Here is a 19,379-nt window from a genome sequence, read left to right as displayed (position 1 = left end):
GTTGGAGGTCTGGGGCGGGGTGGGGGTGGGGTTCAGAGGTCCGGAGAGGCAGGGCGTTTGTAGGTCTGGGCGGGTGGGTGGGGGTGAAAGGTCCGGGGTCGTGGGGGTGGTTTGAGGTCAGGGCAAGAGTCTTGGAGGGGTCCAAGGTCAGGCGGAGCAGAAGGTTGGTAATAGGTCAGGGTGGGTGAGGAGAGTAGGAAGTCTGTGGGCATTGGGGTGTTGGGGGTCCAAGGTCCGGGCAACTGGAGGGGAGTTGGAGGTCTGGGGGAGCTGGAGGGGTGGGTCAGAGGCCTGGGGGTCCGAGGTCTTGGGGGTGGGTGGGCAGGGGTCCAAGGTCTAGAGAGGGATAGGGGGATTCCAAGGTCAGGGGTGAAGGTCAGTCAGAGGTCCGGGGGCTGGGGGTGATGTGGGGGTCGGAGGAGCATGGGGAGTGGTCCAAGGTCCGGGGGGGGGGGTCAGAGGTCAGGGTGGGTGAGGAGTGGCAGAGGTCGGGGGGATGGCGGATCAGAGGCCCAGGGGGTGTGGGGTGGCGGAGGTCAGGGGGTGAGATTTTGGGGGTTGGGGGGTGGGGGTTCGGAGGTCGGGGGGTGGGAGTTGTCAGAGATCAGGGGTTGGGAGGTGGTAGAGGTTGGGAGTGGGGGGGGCGGGTTTGGAATTGTGGGGGTCGGTGGTGGTGGGGGGAGTTCTGTGGGCGGCAGGGGTGGGTGTCGATGTGGCGGTAGTCACATTAGAGGTATTAATTCTTCTAACTTTTTCTGAGTAACTATTGGTATAAATCTGGCGGAACCATCCAAAGTTTGCGATTTAAACCGCATTTCCCAATGCTTCCCAGCGCAGCGCAATTGTCCAGAGGAAGTGTGCACTTCTGGGAAATTGCTGTGCAAATCCTTACCTGGGAACTTCCGAGAGGGATTCCCCAGCGCTTCTTTGGGGTGTCCCCCCAAATCCGACGCTGGGGAGCTCAGAAGTTATGGGCCCACATGTTTTCTCAATCACCCATGTTTATACACTTGCTGAACTACAAAGCCTTACTCTTTTTCCTGACAGGTTGTTTCCCCTGGCTGGAAGGTCTAGAAACAGGAATCATAGCCTTAAGAAAAGGGGTCAGTCATCAGAGGATTGTGAATCTTTGTAGTTCTCTACCCCAGTGGACTGTGGATGTTCAGTAACTCAGTACATTCAAAGCTGCAACTTGTGCTTTTTTGTCCACTAAGGGAATCAAGGGATATGAGGATAATGCAGGAAAGTGAAGTTAATGTAGAAGATCAGCCATGACCTTACTGAATGGCAGAGCAGGCTCAACGGGCCAAACTCTCAACTCTTGTTCCTATTTCTTACGTTTTTATGTTCTTTTAATGTCCCCTTTCTCTATCATCCCTCCCAATTGGCCAGCCACACTTCACTGCTACCAAACTGCAGAGGGCAACTTGTTGCAGATCAGTGTGGCACTGTAAAGTCAAGGCTGAGATACGTTATCGTATTCAAGGCACCAATTATTTTGGCACCAGGTTCGGCATGGCCATGGTTAATTCGTCATGGAGTCACTTGATTGCCGCAAATGATGCATGGCAGCGGGCCATCAACCCACTCATGTTTGAACAGTACTCCTCCATCCCCTCTGCAATTGTGGTCAGCGTGCTTGTCAGAACATTGCACATTCTCTAATGCTCCTCAATGGTTCTCCTTTTTGTTGATGGCCCTGGGGTACACCACTTGTGTTCAGCAGAGTGCAGTCTGGAGAGGCCTGCGATGCAGACTCTTCACAGTGGTCTTGGCCAGCACTATCTCCTCTTGCTCATTTGTGAAGCATGAGTCACCAAGTGAAAACCCAGCTATCTGTCTAATCACCCTCTATGAATCCTGTGCACCCTCAGAAGGAATTAGCTCCTCTGAGGATTTGTCACCCACAATATTCATTGACAGCTGTTCGGGGGGAGACTCTGGTGAACAGAAAAGATATGAATTAGTATTGGCAAGGTCAGAATGTTGCAAATATCATTATGAAGATGATCAAATTTGACTCACTGCTGAAATCAAGTCAACATGATTGAATGCCATATGACATGTATATGCATTGTATTTCATTCTGTTTCCTGGTAGCTGCGGGGTTTCATCTCCCCACCTCCGATGGCCAGGGACACCAAGATGCCACTATTCTTGAATGCTTCCTGCTCTGAAGTTGCCAACTGTGAGACGTGTGGAGACTCACTCCTTCACTCTTGTAGTTTGCACATGCTCTCTTCATCCACAATGGTAAGAGAAACAGACCTAGAAGTGTGTGTAATGACATGATATGGCTGATGGATGCAATACATTTAGTGAGGGTGACTATTAGGAAGTGGCATCATGTATAAGGATGAAGGTGAGTGACAGTGGTGGATGGATAGATGGGGCTGTGAGGGAGTGCACAGAAGGAGAATGATGGGTGTGCTAGCAAGCTAATTGGCTCTGAGAAGTGATGTGATGGAGTAGACTTGACAAAGTAGAGTGCAGTGAAGGAGTTGAGTTGGGAGGGGTGTGGCAGGGGGGCTTCATACGCACAGCACAATGTAGGTGAATGTGCAACTTTACTCACTTTTCCTAGCCTGGTTAGAACATTAAAGCATTTCAGGAATGTGGCAAAATACTTCTACTGCTGAACTCCTGGGCCATCTCCTGCAATGCCTTCTTTGTGTTAACGGCAGGTTTCTTTCTCCCATTGTTATGGTACGGTAGCATTCTGTGGCTCAGTTTTCTCCAGCAGTATATAAAGAGAGTCATCAGTCAATCATGGCACAATCTTTGATCATTCTGAATTAATTTTCAAAGTTCTTCCAACTTCTAACGCCTCTAAATTTCATCTTTGTACTGGCCTTTGAAATACTGGAGTTGAGTGTCATTAGGGCTTTCATTATGCTCACTGCCGCACAATCGCTGCTGAACCCAGATGTAAAATAATAATGAGGAGTCTGCATTAAAATACCACAGGCATACTCGCTGATCTTACTTCCGAATTTCCCAGATGATATTGGATACCTCCCAATCCCAATGCTCCTCTGAGTTAATATCAGGGTATAGCGTTGCATTAAGCAATTTTTTTCATTAATATTTGTTTATTTTATCACATGAAAAACAGATGGAAAGTTTGATTGACTGTTCATAAATGATGATCACATTTTTATTCATCTATTTAGTATGGTTCCTGTATGAGTGTAATGGATAGAGTTAATTTGCATCAGTAATAAGACAGCAGAAGCATTAACCAATTAAAAGTGCTTCAGGAAATTCCAGTAATGAATAGTGATGGATTAATAATGTGTTTAAGCTGAATGTTTTAGAAAGGCAATATGATTATGAACAGAATGCAATAAAGTTCACCTCATCGCTTAAATTACAAAACAGTGGGAGTTTCATTGACATGTTGAATTTAACAATGGAAGTATTTGTTCTATTATTTTATAAGGGGTGTGGAGGCCTTTAATGCTGCAGTAAGTTACAAATTGGCCTCTCATTCCTAAGATCTATGTTCAAACCCAGTCAGAACTGAGAAACTCACTTACTGATTACACAGGATGGTTGGCATGGAAACTGTCACGCTGTTCACAAGTGGTGCTCTACTGACGTTGGGAGTGATGTATTTTGATGGGGTAGAATATTAAGAACCTATACTTCATCTGTGCACCCTGGGCTCGATATCTACTGGTAGGCTGGGAGGGAGCACATCAGCTTCAGATTGTAGGGTGGGCTCAACATGCAGGGACATATTGACACTGCAGGGAGGAAGAGGGATCACAAGGGAAGAAAGAGCGGAAGAAAGAGAGCACCCAGAAAGATATATCACAGGAAAGAAAGATTGCAGGGAGAAAGCGATATTGTGGGGAAAGAGAGTTTGCAGGAGGGAAAAGAGATCACTGGAAGAAGAAAGATAACAGGGAGAGAAATCACAGAAAGAGAGAGATCAGAGGGAAGAGTGATCATGGGGAAGAGAGATTGCAGAGGAAAGAGAGATTGAGGGGGAAGAGAGATTGAGGGAGAAAAAGATTGTGAGAGAAAGGGATCCTGGTGGAGAAAGATCACAGGGAAGAGTGACTGCAGGCAGGAATGATCATAAGAAACAGAGGTCACAAGGAGAGAAATCACAGGGGTACAGATCATGAGGAGAGAGATCATGGGGTGAATGAGATTCTGTGCTAAAAGGGAGATCACAGAGTAGGGAGATCACTAGGAAGAGAGACTGTGGAGAGCAAAATTGCTGAGGAGAGAGATTGGGAAGAGAGCTCGGGGAAAAGAGATCGCGGGAGAAGACAGATCATGATGGATAGACATTGCAGGGAAAGAAATCACCGGGAAGAATGATCGCAGGTGAGAGAGATCACAGGTGAGCGAGATCATGGGGGGAGAGAGATCGCTGGGGGAGCGATCACCGGGAAGGGAGTTTGTGGATGGAGAGTGATCGCAGAGCAGAAAGGTTGCAGGGGCAGCACAGTTACTAATCTGACCCCAAACCCGCTGAGGATAAACTGGAAATAGACACATTTGCAATGGATTGAGCGAGTTGCCCATCTTTTTTAAAAATTAGCTCCTCCCCCACCGACATTCTCCTGCCCATCTTTGGAAGAGGGGCTCCAATCCACCACTTTCACTCCCCCACCACTGGGGGCCCTCTCCCCCAATGTTCAATTTTATTGAGCTGAATGGATGAAAAGGGGGAGAGATATACATGATTCAGATGATTCGATATTGAATATCACCCACTTTACACTTTGATCCAAAGTCAAAATTACCTTCATGCCTATCAATCTGGGATGGGTTTGAATCCAATACCTAGATTGGACGCTCCCTGCAGGAACTCCTACAACTTGAACAGCATATTCACAATATAAAGTAGAAAGCCCATAAGCTTACATAACCGGGTCTGGCCATCCTATATTATAATGGCAAACTACTGCACACCTGACAAGAAGATCTTAGTCCAATGCAGCTTGTATCTCCAAAAGGGAAAGAAAATCTGTGTGGGTAAGAATGGGTAATATCACTCAATTGTTTTTATTTTCCAGTATTAGTCTGTGAACAGCATCTGTAAGGTTAGCTCACCCTAGCCCCTGACCAAGTGACCTAACCATAGAAGGGAAGGATGCAGATAGGAAAAGTGGGGGGACATTTTAATAGATGAAATAGAGTATGTACAAGTGAAATGGAAAGTGGAATGGGGGATAATTTTCTGATTTGTGCTCCTGGCATCGTCCACTGGAAGCACTATTAGAAATACAAACTCAATAATCACAAATTTCTTGCTCCCCAATGGGAAGGACTTCCTGCTGGGAATGCACAGTCGGAGGATCCCTCATACATATATTTGAATATGACTGAAATGACAAATATAGAATACATACGAAACTGCCCGGCATCTCACAACCCTTTATTATGCCAAGCACTGTGAAAATGATCCCAAGAAACAGTGTTATAAAAGTGTCTGGTGTGAGGGGGTAATTGTAGCCATAGAAAGGGTGCATAATATAGTGTCTATAATACTACCAACATAATTGATGGCATCATTAAAAGACATCATTCAATTCCTGCACTTGTATATTCCACACAAATGACATTGGCAATAACTAAACATTTGTACCTAATATATACTTGTTTGTGGGAAATACCTATAGATAAAATAATTGCAATAACTTATCAGTATTGTAATTATAGTAATTTATTTCCCACAATACTTAACATTTTACTATAGAGCATAAAATAGACATTATAGCAACAGCATGCACAAGGAAGGTAATATGCAGTAATTCTTTGTGTAATAGGGGAGAGCAGGCCTTAAATTCATCCATTTGCTTTTTTTCACTGTGAGCAGATTTTATTACTTTAATAAATAATCTGCACTGACCACTCTTTTGTATTCAGTATTTTTCATGTGGCAGCAGAGAGTCAGCAGGCGAATGCATTACATTTAATCACTCGCTTCTAGATTTATAATCAACAACCTGTTTACAAATTTATAAACCCAGTCACGCATGTTGATATATAAAACATCTTGTGAATGAAACTCCCAAGACAATCTATTATTAAACAAGAGTTCAGCACAGTTGAGTAAAAAAAACTCCAATAGCGTGCACGAATGTATTGATTGAGTATCTCTATAAAGAAAGGTTTTATTTCAGAGGTTTGTGTTTTCCAGGATTTTAGAGGTGCCTGCCAAATGGTACTACAATTGGAACTGTGCTAATTGTATTTCATTGGATTCATATTGGAGCAGTTTACCTTCAGTCGATCGACCTCTACTTTTGAGCACGTTGCATGGTATGACAGCAACTGAAATAATAAACAGAAATAATACTGAAATTTATTTAAAAATATATACTGCATATGGTGAAAAAGGTCAGAATACATAACTGCATCACTACCATTTAACATCATAATGAATCACATAGGGGTAGAAATTGGTTTTGGCCCATTCTTGTGCACAAAACCACATGCTCTCACTCCAAACAGCAACAGCCCAAAATTGAGCCTCAGGCCTTATTAACATTATTAGCATGTGTTGTTGGTGCCTGTCTGCCGCTACAGGCAGCTTGCATATTTGAATCCAACAAATGTTGGACCACATATTTCACCAGCAACAACTTGAAGGGATGCCCCTGCGGCGGCAGGGGATGGCGAGGTGGATTGGGGGAGGGGATGTTAGGAGGCAGGGAGTGTGAGGGGGTGGAGCAGCACTGTAAGGACTTTGGAGTTAAGGGAGCACTCCTGCTTCTAACTGTCTCCACAGCAACATTTTGGTGAATGCTGAGCAAAGCAGGACAGGCAACTGCTCCACTCATCACATAGCAATTTCCTAGAGGGGTCCTAAAAGCATGTGTCTGGCCCTCTATCACCATGGCCAGGATTTCCCAGTCAGCGAGCAGGGGATGGGGCCCGCATAGTGTTGGGCAGAACTCCCGATGTCACCCCGCTCCAGCAGAATCAGCTGTGCAACTGCTGACCTGTCAATGGCCAATTGAGTCCATTGACGGAGTCATTAAAGTAATTAATGTACCTGCCCGTCCAACCTTAAGGTTGGCAGGCAGGCCAGGAGCCCTGGCGGGCATTAGAAAAAGCATGAAACCTCATCCACGGGCAGGATGAGGTTTCATATAGGTTTTAAAAAATGTAATTAAGCTGTATTTGAAAGTGATGGACAGTGTCACATGAGGGGACATGTCAGGGCAGTTTTTTTCTCTATTTTTCACATCTTTAAATTTGGTACCGATCTCCCTGAGGCAGCACTTAGCCTCAGGGAGATGAGTGTGCTCTTTTGTGCTCATGTGCGAAAGAGCGCACTCTTGGCTCAGGGAATCCCCCCCGCCCGCACAGGGAGCACATAGCACTTCCGTGTGGACATCACGCTGGGCGGGCCTTAATTGACCCACCCACGTAAATTGGTGGCGTGCCACCGATTGGGGGCGCCGATTGGAGGAGCGCCTCCATGCGCCCACTCTTAAACCTCCCTCCCAACGGGGGTAAAATTCTGCCCCATAAGTATGGAGCTTAACACCTGGTTTAGCTGGCTTCACAGAGCACTTGAAAAAGTTAGTAGTGGCCTGAGATTATTTTACACCCCAAAAATAACAACTTGCATTTATAGAGCACCTTTAATGTAGTAAAATGTTCCAAGGCGCTTCATTTTCTTCAAAATGAAAAAAATGTAATTTGTTTTTACTATGAAGACAAAGTCCCTTTAAGTTAGTAGGAAGTATACATTTTAAAGTACACCTCATTCTGCATTTCAATTTTATGATACTCTTCCCACACCAAACGGAAGTCATTTACAAATCAGCATAACAAAGCAAAAAATAGCAATTTTGAAATATGCTTTCCACAGTGGCAACACAATTTTGTGTTTCAACACAAGTGTCACAAATGGTTATCTGTGCACAGCTTTTAATTGATTTGAATCTTATTTTGAAAAAAAACAGTTCCACTTAGTATATTTTAATTATACCTTAATTTAAAAAAAACATTCTTACTTCCTCAGGGTGAGAGAAGGGAGCAGTAACCGCTTATTCATGGCTGACCACTTCTCATTGGCACTGCCAACATACACAGCACTTCAGAGTGCAACCAAGTTCTATGAATTGACAGATCAAAATCAAAGCTCTTCAAACCACAGAACAAAACAGAATAAAATGATAATTTTACATCATACCATTTTCTAATAAGCAACACTGATAACTATACAATGTTGCTCTGAGGGTTTTGGTGATCTCCAGCCAAAGTTACAGAGGGAGATTGGAAGAGCGTAGGGAAATTCAAGGCCAATGCACTTAAATAGCCAAGCAACTGGCTCTGTGCTTGTTTAGTGTTTGAAAGAGGCAGGTAAGATTCTCGGTTTCTTCTTCATATGCACTTTGCTTGACCATTGAAAGAGCAGTGCTTCCAGAAGTTGAGATTGTCATGTCGGGTATTGACAGACATCTGCAGCCTCCTAGCAGAAGACCTACTAGACCCTGTCTGAACTGGTGGTACATATTACCAACGGCTATGAAAGAGATCACTGCCCTCAACCTTCTTGCCTCCAGATCCTTCTATCATAGAATCACAGTGCAGAAGAGGCCCTTCGGCCCATCGAGTCTGCACCGACACGTGAGAAACACCTATGGGACCGCCTGAGTCATTTCCAGGATTGTCTAGTCAGCTGCACATAAATGCATAAGGCATTTGCCAGGAATAGCAATTATGTCAAGTTCGCCTGTGATGACATTAACCAGATTGAGGGGGAACTTGGGTTTGCCCCTCTGGCTGGCTTAAATAGCTGCAGGATGGCTTCGACTGTACACATGTGGCAACCTACGCACCCCCAAATTAACCAGGACTATTTGCAAACCACAAGGGGTCCTATTTGATCAACATTCAGTTAGTGTGCTACCACAAAAATAGGTACATTTCAGCTTCCTGGGGAGATGCTGTAATGCTTTCATTTTGCAACAGTCCAAACCCTCTGACCATGTTTGATTTGGAAGCCCACTTTTGGGGTTGCCAATAGGAGACAAAGGACACCCCCCCATTATATTTGCTGATGACATCCATGTGGAATACCACCATTGAAGCTCAAGAGTGCAGCAACAACTGCTATATTGTTAATTGTCTATTAATTGTGTATTATGGAGATGGTAGGCATTAACTGATTCACTTATGCTCCTATTAATAGACACAGACCAAAACTGTGGTGGTTGAATTAGGAACTGTTTGCTTGCAATGTGTAACCATGTAAATAAATACTTATAAAAGTGTGTAAATATTGGCTCCAGTTCTATCCTTCACCAACCTGCTTTCAGGGGCATGTTCAAGATGCACTTCAGGTACCTGGACAGAACTGGAGGCATCTTCAGTATGCACCAGCCAGGGCCTCCAGAATGATTGTGGCATGCCATGCTCTGTACAACATTGTGCAGCAGAGAGGTTTAGAGCTACAAGAGGAACAAGTCATTGAGCAAACATCATTTGCGGACTAGTCTAATGAAGAGAAGAGGAGGAGATGATGGAGGACGTAGATGGCACTTTCAACAGCTCACCAGCTGCTCACATTGCTGTCTGGGGTGCCAAGGATTCCTTTACAGCTGGAAGGTTCAATTAGTTACCATCTCTCGATCCATGTAACCACCACATCAAATGGCTACTTCCCTATCCAACCCACTACCAATCCTAATGACCTAAAGCAACCAACCATCCACCAATGTAAATGCGACTATTAGTTCTTGTCAATTCATGTCCTCACATTCATCAACAACCCAATAGAAAAGATGAGTTGCTACTCAGCAACCAAAAGTGGGCAAGGCAGGAAAGTGATGCAAAGCAATTTTGTGTGATCCTAATAAACAATATACCCATGTGTATACCCTTGGTGAGCTACAAAGCTTTACATTTTCTTTCCCTACCACTCCTTCTCCTTCAGCAGAGGTGGAGACAGGCTGCTCAGATCCCTGCTCTGACTGCTGAGACATGATCAGTGGCCTTGTCCCCTTCTTCCATCATCCATCTCAAGGGTAAGCCATATGTCCCTCATATCATTCTGTGGGGGAGCATCTTGGAAGTGACCAGTGGCTTGCTGTTAATACAAGGCTGAGATATCTGATATCCTATTTAAGGTGCCAGACATTTTGCTATCTAGAATTTGCACAGCCACGATCAAGGTCTGCATGGGCTCATTTGATTGCTGTGATCGATGTTCCTTGGAGATGGCCACTCTGTGCATGGAGGAAGACATCCACACAATGCCCGGCAACATCAACCTACTTATGCTTGAGTTAGGCTCCTCCATTCTCTCTGCACTCATGCACAGTGTGTGTTGAAGACCTGTTGGTGGATCACACATCCTCTGCTGCTGTTCAATGATTCTCTTTTCCATCAATGTCCTCTAGGGTGCAGTATCTGCGTCCAGCTGAGCACAGTTTGGAGAGAGCTGCACCCTCCAACATGGACTCGCCATGCCTGTCCCTGCCATCACTCCCTGCTTGTGCTCACTTGTGAACTGAGAGTCACCAGGCAAAAACCCAACTAACTGTCAAACTGCCAAACAAAGTAGTGGTAACTGTGCTGGTGTCTGGTAAGCACCCACTGATGATGCACCCACTGATGATGCACCCACTGAAGGGATCAGTTCCTTTGAGTAATCACTTTTCAGCAACTGCTGCTGTATTTGTGACGGCCCTGAGAGAAAAGATATAAATTAGCATTGGAAGGGTAAGAATATTGCAATGTAGCATTATGAAGGTGAGCATTTTTCCCAGCTGTTAAATTTAGTCAATATGGCTGAATGCTGTATGAATTGTGGGTTGCTGATACTTAATTCTGTAACCAGGTAACAGAGAGGAATGCATCTCCCCATCTCTGATGTTCCAGAGTTGCATTTGATGAAGGTATGTATCAGCAAGAGGCATCATGTTGAAGAAAAATAAGAGTGGTTGACAGTGGTGGATGGAAAGATCAGGATATGAGGAAGTAAATAGAACGAGAACAATGGTTGTGTTTGCAAGTTAAGTGTCTGTGATGAGTGATGTGATGGAGTAGACTTGACAAGGCAGAATGACGAGGGCAGTGGTGTGCTCAACAGGAAGTCAGGAAATGTGCCACTGTGCTCACCTTTCCTGATGTGGTTATGTCATTAAAGCTTTTCCTGTACTGAATCCAGCCTTCGCCTTTTCTCTTGCAGTCACGGGTTTCTCCCTCCCATTACTGGGAAAGAGTATCTCTCTCTGACTTCTCACTGACCACAGCAGTGCAACAAAAAGGTGCTTAAACCTGGCATGTTCTGACTTCATCACAGCATTTCTCTTTCAGTTTGCTGAAATTTCTAACTCCTCCAGATTCCTCCACCTGCCAGTCTTGGATTGACTTCTTAAATGCTCCAGTTGGCACTGTGTCATGGGTCTACACCATGCCTGCTAATACACATTCAATTCAAAACCCAGAAGCATGGGATGTGGGATGATCCCACTGGCAAACTGATACAGTGAGACTTCTTCTGGGTTTCATACCTGATATCACAACCAAAGGCTCTTAAAATTTACATGTACATGCACAAATAATGAGGCAGAGTTTTTGCTGCATCACTGATGGCATCAACATGTGTGTGTTTCATTTATGAATTATGTCTCTTGCGAGCCCATTTAGGAAATAATGCACTTTAAATATGATGCAACAAAATGAAGAAAACAAAAAGGTGAGGGGCTGAAGTTGCACTTGTTATTCCTGCCAGATAAATAGGCGCTGGGTGAATATGGTACCAAACTTAAATCTTGAACATATTCAAACTAGTTTCATCAGGCCAGAATCCACAGTCCGGATGTGTGGACATTTTACCAAAGTCTGCATCTGTGACTAAACTGAGGAAAATAAATGTCAACACCATGCCATACTTTCCCTCAAACGAAAAATACATTAGCAGTATTAGCAAAGAGGCTATGTCCTTCAGAACAGTCAGTATTTTCGAACTAAGGGTTATGAAAGCTAATTTATAATGGAATGGTTACTAATCATCAATATTTATAAACTTGGATGGGATTTTCGCAGAGTCAGGCCAATCCTGGAGACCTTTAAAAATGGCAGTCGTGACCCAGATGCAGAAGTCCACTGCCATTTTTGAAAGATCCCTTTTTGCCAGCAGGGCGTGACTCACACAGGTGGGAAATGCAAACTCAGCAGGGCAATTTGAAATCAGTGCTGAATTCAAACAGACCCGATTTGTGCCGTTCCAAAGGCCTTAAATTTCAGTATGGGAGTCACAAATTTATGGAGTAAATGTAAATGCTCTTGAAGATAGGTCTGTTTAAGTGTTCCGATCTAAGTTTTTTTAAAAAGTCTGAAGCTATCAGTTAGAGCTAAAAAAGTGCACTCTACAGGGCTACTTTGATTAACAAGCCATCTGATAAAGGTTAGAAAAAAACATTTCCATCTGTTCCTGCAGTTTCAATAGAGTTCTTTGTTAATATTTCCCAAGGGCTGTAATTACAGTTGAGGTTAGTATAAATCTTGGCTTGGTTTCAAAAGCTACAAAAGCACTTATCTCAGTTGTGGGGGGAGGGTGGTGGCTGAATTCACATTTTGATTGACAGTTTAAAGAGGCCATTAAAGGATTAGTTGTCTTTGATCTGGTTACTGAACATAAGTTTATTTTATAACAGATTGAACACTGGAAGGGATTTAAATCTTTGAATGGGTTTTGTGAATGAGAGTTTTTATTTTCAGTGTCAAGTGTGTATAAGTGACAGCTCTATTGGATTTTGTGAAATGTAAATGGCTCCTGGGGTCTGCACATAATGGATACTAGGTGAGTGGCTATAGAAGTGGCATGGGGGTATGAAGTGACATGGAGGTGGTTGGAAGGATGCATGGAGGGCATTATAGGGGACATAAGTTGGCATGGAGGTGGCATGGGAGTGGGTGGGGAGTGAGGAGGTATGAGGTGTGAGGGCTAGAGGGCCTAACAGCTTCTAAGACAATTGGAGTGAAGTCCCAGAGAACTGAGGCGGGCCTTATAACCATGGCTTCCTCTGATCTGCTTCCGGGTCAGCACGCCTGGCTCTATCCTGCCCCCTCCTCCCTGAAGCAAAATTTGGGTGTAATGGGGCCCTTTAAACTGAGGCTTGTCTGTCAAAACAGGAAATTTGCTGACTCAAGCTCCTCATCTCAGTAGCAAAAATATGGCCCAAGGAGTTCATAATGTCATTCAAGATCCTGTCTACCTATCACAATGAAGGACAGCTAACTACAAAGACTACCACTTCAAATTTCTCCAAAAATTGATCACAGAAACTATGGAGAAATGGCACGAATGAATAAAAGCAGCCATTTACATAATTTCTATGGAGGTTCTGCTGACCTCCCACTCAAGTTCCAGCTGGAAACTGGAATATCATAGAATCATAGAGTTCTTTGAAAGATTTATCCAATTAGTCCCACTCTCCCGCACATTTCCCATAGCCCTACGTCTTTTTCTTCTTTTTTAATTATTGATCAATTCCCTTTTGAAAGTTACCATTGAATCTGGTTCCATCGATCTTCCAGAAAATGCATTCCAGATAACAACAGCTCGCTGATTGAAAATAATTCTCTTTATCTCCTCCTTGGGTGTCCCAAAGAAATTGGGTCCTGCCTAGGGAAAACACTTAAGGGAGAATTTTATCCCTGTTGGGGGGGGTGGGCAGGAGCAGGTGGGTGCACAGCCGATCGCCGCCCGCGATTGGCTGCGTGCCACCATTTTATGTGGGCGGGCCAATTAAGGAAGTGCTGAACGCTCCCTGTGCGGGCAGGGGGAGTAGGCTGAGTCGGGGCCTGCGCGCGAAAGAGCGCAGAAATCTCCCTGAGGCACAGAGCTGCCTCAGGGAGATTAGTTTGATTTTTTAAAATTTTAATAAAGAAAAAAATAAATTTTTAAGATATGTCCCCTCATGTGACAGTGTCACATGAACTGGGATGTGTCAATGAATTTTAATAAACATTTTTATTACATTTATAAGCCCTTCATGAAACCTCATACCGTCTGTGGATGAGGTTCCATGAAAAATGTGAAGGCCGCCTGGGCTCTCCGCCTGCCAACCACCCTTAAGGCTAGACAGACAGCCCTGTTAATTATTTCAGTTACTATTTAAATGGCCTTAACAGGCCTTTGACAGTTCGGCGGGCGCGCAGCTGACTCCTGCGCGCCCGATGTCACGGCGTGTCATTTTACACATCAGCGGGCAGGGCCCACTCCCGCACGCCGACCATTCAGGCCTTATTTTCTCCAGTTGGTCACCGACTGATTACTGAAACTCCAGAAGAATTCATTTTATCTTGGGGAGGGAGAAAATTAAAACTAGCTCCAAAATACTGCTAATCTGTTGATAAGCATAATCTTTAATGTGTACATGGCTGAGCTGAGCAGTATAAATGATAAAATAGCAGTAAAATATCATTAATCAAAAGGGCTTTTGTAACAATGAGCACTGGCTACCACTAGAGGTCATGCAACAGTGAAACACTTCTTAAAAATACAAATAAATGTATATGGAAACATTTAATAGTACAACATTTAACAGGTATCTGTTACCTTTAATTTTTGACTGGAATGATTTCTAATTTGTCTGTGTTTCTGAAATGTGGCTCTTCCTATGAAAAGGGCTGTCACCAATTTTACACAAAACTTCTCATTATCCTGTGAGGAGATTCACTGAGTTGGGATGGGATGGGACGCTTCTGCTCATTCTTCTTCTTCATCATCATCATCAGCGACAACTTGGATTTATACAGCATCATTAAAGTAGAAAAAACATCCCAAGGTGCTTCCCAGAAGCATAACCAGACATAAAACAGAGTTAAAAAAGGAGATATTAGGACAGGTGGTCAGAGAGATGGGCTTTAAAGGGGCAGTGGAAGGTAGAGGGGCTTAGGAAGGAAATTCTAGATTGTAAAGTTCAGAAAGCTGATGGCACAGCCATCAATTGTCTGGCAACGGGAAGGGGAGTGCAGAAGAGGCTAGAGTGAAAGAAGTGGAAGGTTCTGAAAATTACAGGGCTGGAAGATGTTACTGAGTTAGGGCGGGGAAAGGGCAGAGGCAGCAGAGTTTTGGATGAGCTCAAGTTCACAGATCATGGGGCACAGAAGGCCGGCCGGCCATGAGGCCATTGGAATAATTAAGTTTGGAGGTGAAAGGGACCTGGATGAGTGGGACTATTGGATCGATCCTTCAAAGAGCTAATACAGTCATGATAAGCCAAATAACCTCCTTTTATACTGTATGATTCTATGATATTCCACTCTCCAGCTCAAACTTGAATGGGAGGTCAGCAGAACCTCCACAGAAATTATGTAAACAGCTCCTTTTATTAATTTACAACATTTCTCCAAAGGTTCTGTGATCAATCTTTGGAGAAATTTGAGGCACTAGTCTTTGTAGTTGTTCTTTGTTGCATAAGGCAGACAGGGTCTTGAATGACTTTATGAGCTCCTTGGGCCATGTTTTGACAATGGATGGGCTGAGCAGGGGTGTGATAAGTGACCTTATAGAGACTGAGGGAAGCAGCCTTTGCGATGGAGAAGATATTCTGCTGGAAATTCAGCTCGAGGTTGAATAGGATATCCAAGTCATGAACAATCTGATTCAACTTGAGAGGGTCTGGGGAAAGGTGGAATTGATGGCATGGGGTCATGGATGACAACAATGACTTTGCCATCCCAGTGTCTGACTGGAGGAAATTACAACTCACCAAAGACTGGATGTCAGACAAACAGGGAGAGAGGAGAAGGGATAAAGGGTTACTGCATATTGTTGATAAAACGGGGCAACACCTATATGTATGATGATGGCACCTTGAACTAGGATGCTGTGCCACTAGAAGGTGTTTCATACCAAACCTCCAAAATGGCAATTTCTGAGGTCAAACATCATTCAAGTTTATTACTTAGAGCTTCTGGACTGGAGTTCAATATTCTATACTTGGAGCTGCCGAGCAATAATTACATATATTTCTTATCTTAAAGTACTCCAACATCCAGGTACAGACACTTTGTAATGCAGAGGCCATATAGTGCATGCAAGCACCCTTCTTATGTGAGTAATAAAGTAAAAAGTTAATGAACAATACAATTCCTTCACCATTATAAAAGGTCAGTCAGGGGCGAATGTTTGAAGGGATTTATACTGAGTGGTCATTTAGTTTCCAGCTTACATTGATGGTGAAAGTATAAGTGAGGATCCAATTATTTCCCCTGTTAGAACTAGTGATTGTCACATTTTTAGTGCAAATTCAGCTGCCAAGAAATGCTATACTTCTGCAGAAATCAAATCCCCGCAGTTTCCTCAGAATGGGATCTTGTCTATGCAAATAATGTTCACTAACGTAAAATGACCGAGGCTGAATTCATTCTCATCAAATCCACTTTTCAAACACTTTTAATCCCTAACAGCAATTCAAAAAAAAATCAGCCTTCATAATGATGTCAATTTGAACATTTTAAAGTTTATTTTTTCCAGTTTTCTGTCCACTAAAGATAGTGATGCCAGGGATTAAAGGGCCTTCAAGCACCTTGCTCCAATGAGAATGCTTCATTTGTGAGGCAAGACAATGAGCTCTGCCAAGTCAGTTGGCTACCATCTAGTACAATTGTAGCTTTACCTAACATCCACAAATATATACCTTTTCCAGAGGCAATCACTGAATATCAAGCAAGAAAAGGAATTGTGACTGATTTTTCATCTCCCCAGTGAAAGGGCATCTAGTTTTTAATGGTGCCTCCTTCAGTTGTCCATGGTTATGATTAGCTAAGATTAGGGACCTTCTAGTTTATTTGGCTTAGTCCCATATGTGGCAATGCATTCACCTATAAAGCCTCAACTGTAAACTCTGTTTTCTTTCTTTAATGGATCTACATGGCAGCTATTTTGGCTCTTGTTCTGCAGCATTCTTCAACTTAATTTCTATTTAAAATAAAGGCTCCAAAATCGCTGGGGATGAGGGGTTGCAAATTATCCCATCTCTTGGATTTGAGGCAAGGTCACTGGCCTTTGATTAAGGGCGGGCAGGGATTCCATTTTGCCATACCTAAATTGGCGCACCATCCATTTTAAATGGAACCACAATGAATTAATTATGCTCAGTGAAAACTTGGTGAAATGGCATGGACAGGTATTTTATAGGCGGAATTCTATGGCTCCATTGCGGCAGGGGCAGGGCCATAAAATGCTGCAAGCCATTCAAAAGTCCACTGACATCGGCGTGACCATAAAATCCCATCGGCGTAAAATTCTGCCCTATATGTATTTGCATAAAATTGGAGGGCTTAATGAGACTTTTGTACAAACATGTAATTGGCCTCAGTGCATGAAATGACTATTGGGCAGAAAATACCACACACTATGTTAGGCAAGAGATGGGTCTGAAGGTAGTTTAGCGAATTCTCTGCCTCTCTCATATGGTTGGTACCAATTTTATTAGTACAGCCAATCTTAGAATTTACAATTAAAGCTTTAATCAAAGGTGCTGGTCCATAGGATAAAGAAGATATGTACAATCATACAATTAATCCTATTTGACTCATAACCTGGACTAATAATCCACACAACACAAGCTCAAATCTCATCATCACAGTTTGAGAATTTGAATTCAGTTAACAAAGTCTGGGGGCAGAATATTACGTTCAACGTGCAGGCCCGCCAACAATTAAAAAGCCTATTAAGGCCATTAAGAAGCTAATTAAATTCAAATTTATGCTGCCCGTCCAACCTAACGGTTGGCAGGCAGGCAAAAAGGCCAAGCAGCCTTTACATTTTTTAGGAGACCTCATTCACAGGTGGGATGAGGTTTCCTAAAGCAAATAAACATTTGCTCATGTGACAGAATCTCCCACATTTCAAAAATAAATTTTTAAAAATTTATATTCTCCAGCTCCTGCGAAAACACACATTATTAATGTTTTGCATGGATCTATTCCCATTTCTTAGATTAGCACAATAGAGTCTGCTGACTTGTTAAACTCCAATGCTTGTTTCTGTATATCACCTTTACATAACAGAATAGAAAGAAAACTTAGCAAGAATTCCTTAGCAACCACTATCCACAGCAATATATCGGAGGCCTAAACTAGCTCCAGTCACAGCAATGTCAACTGTAGGTAACATCACATCAACAGTGTCATGACATCCTATACCCTGAATCATTTATACCTGCAATAAGTTCAACTCACATATAATTTTTGTTAATGTTCCAGAGGCATAACATTATGATCAATAAAATATCTCCCACAACTTTGTTCAAGGGCTCAGGAGAAAATGCTGAAAGTGAGGATGAGAGCACAGTGAGGCCAGGGTGTGCAGTAATTGGCAAACAGTGGTCAGAGACTGTCAAAGAGTTAGGGGGAGAGTAGGGCCACTTTACATGGCGCTTTGCAGACTTCCATTGATGATCTGGTGGAAGGCAGCACAACAAGCTGCCAGCTGCTTGGCCTACATGCAGTTTGTCATTGATATCATTGCAGGACACACAGGTAGTGGCTAGTGGTGATGTCTGACCCTGGGGAATCGACACAGTCTGTGAAATGGTACTACATAAACAAATATTACCCCTGATGGCTCAGGAAGTGAGCAAGGACAGAAGATGGGAATGCAGGACTTAATTGAGTTCCACTCTGGGTGTAGCTTTTCTCCAAATATCTAACCACAGTTTACAAAATGTCTTTGCAAATGCACTGTGTAAAATAATTATAATCTTTATTCATCCATCACACTCAGTGTTTCCATATTTGTTTAAAACATTGTAAAATATAAAAAACATACTGACATCAAGTGCCACCGATTGTTTTGCCCAGGACTTCTTCACTTGGTTATACATTATTGTATTGTTGATGCCAAGACCACAGAAAATGACGAAGGCCTAGAGCAAGCAAAAAAAAACACAAGAGTATCTTAATAAGAAATCATAGAAAACTTTACAGTTGTAACCAGGTGAGGAACGGTCAACTATTTTGAACCTTTAAATACGTTAACATACTTTAAATATGTAAATGTGTCTCACGAATATACGCAGGAAGATGCTCGTCATTTTATTTGGTTAGATAATATGTAAAATATTTAATCACAGAATTTAAGTGAACAAACCATAGATTGCTTGTACAGATTCTAATTAAGAGCTCAAATTCCAGAAGATGTAACATGTACTATTTCACTGGTACCATAGAGAGCACAGTGAGTCCGGATCCTGTCAGATTGTGACTAATGTACTGACATTATCTGCAACTATCATCAATTGGAGAAAATATCTGAACAAATTGCTATTCCAGCACACTGCAACACATGAAATGTGCATTAATTTTAGTGTGTTGGTTTGGGAAAATTGTTTCAGTCAGGATAAATTTGCTGTACTATAAATGGATTACAACTTACT

At 43.0% G+C, this 19,379-nt stretch overlaps 1 protein-coding gene across 1 annotated transcript in view; it reads right to left on the bottom strand.

Moving 5' to 3' along the window:
* Positions 1-19,379, bottom strand: part of pde11al (phosphodiesterase 11a, like) — a 320,949-nt gene that overhangs the window by 99,664 nt on the left and 201,906 nt on the right. Inside the window, exons 9-10 of the mRNA XM_078535174.1 lie at positions 18,777-18,869; positions 6,247-6,297 (exon numbers count right to left, since the gene is read on the bottom strand). Coding sequence (XP_078391300.1) covers positions 6,247-6,297; positions 18,777-18,869 — 144 coding nt within the window. The remainder of the gene's footprint in view (positions 1-6,246; positions 6,298-18,776; positions 18,870-19,379) is intronic.

The sequence above is a fragment of the Cetorhinus maximus genome, chromosome 3 (assembly GCF_964194155.1).
Source record: "Cetorhinus maximus chromosome 3, sCetMax3.hap1.1, whole genome shotgun sequence".
Taxonomy (NCBI): domain Eukaryota; kingdom Metazoa; phylum Chordata; class Chondrichthyes; order Lamniformes; family Cetorhinidae; genus Cetorhinus; species Cetorhinus maximus.
The sequence above is the reverse complement of the archived record's forward strand: the minus strand, read 5'-3'. Positions and strand labels throughout refer to the sequence as shown.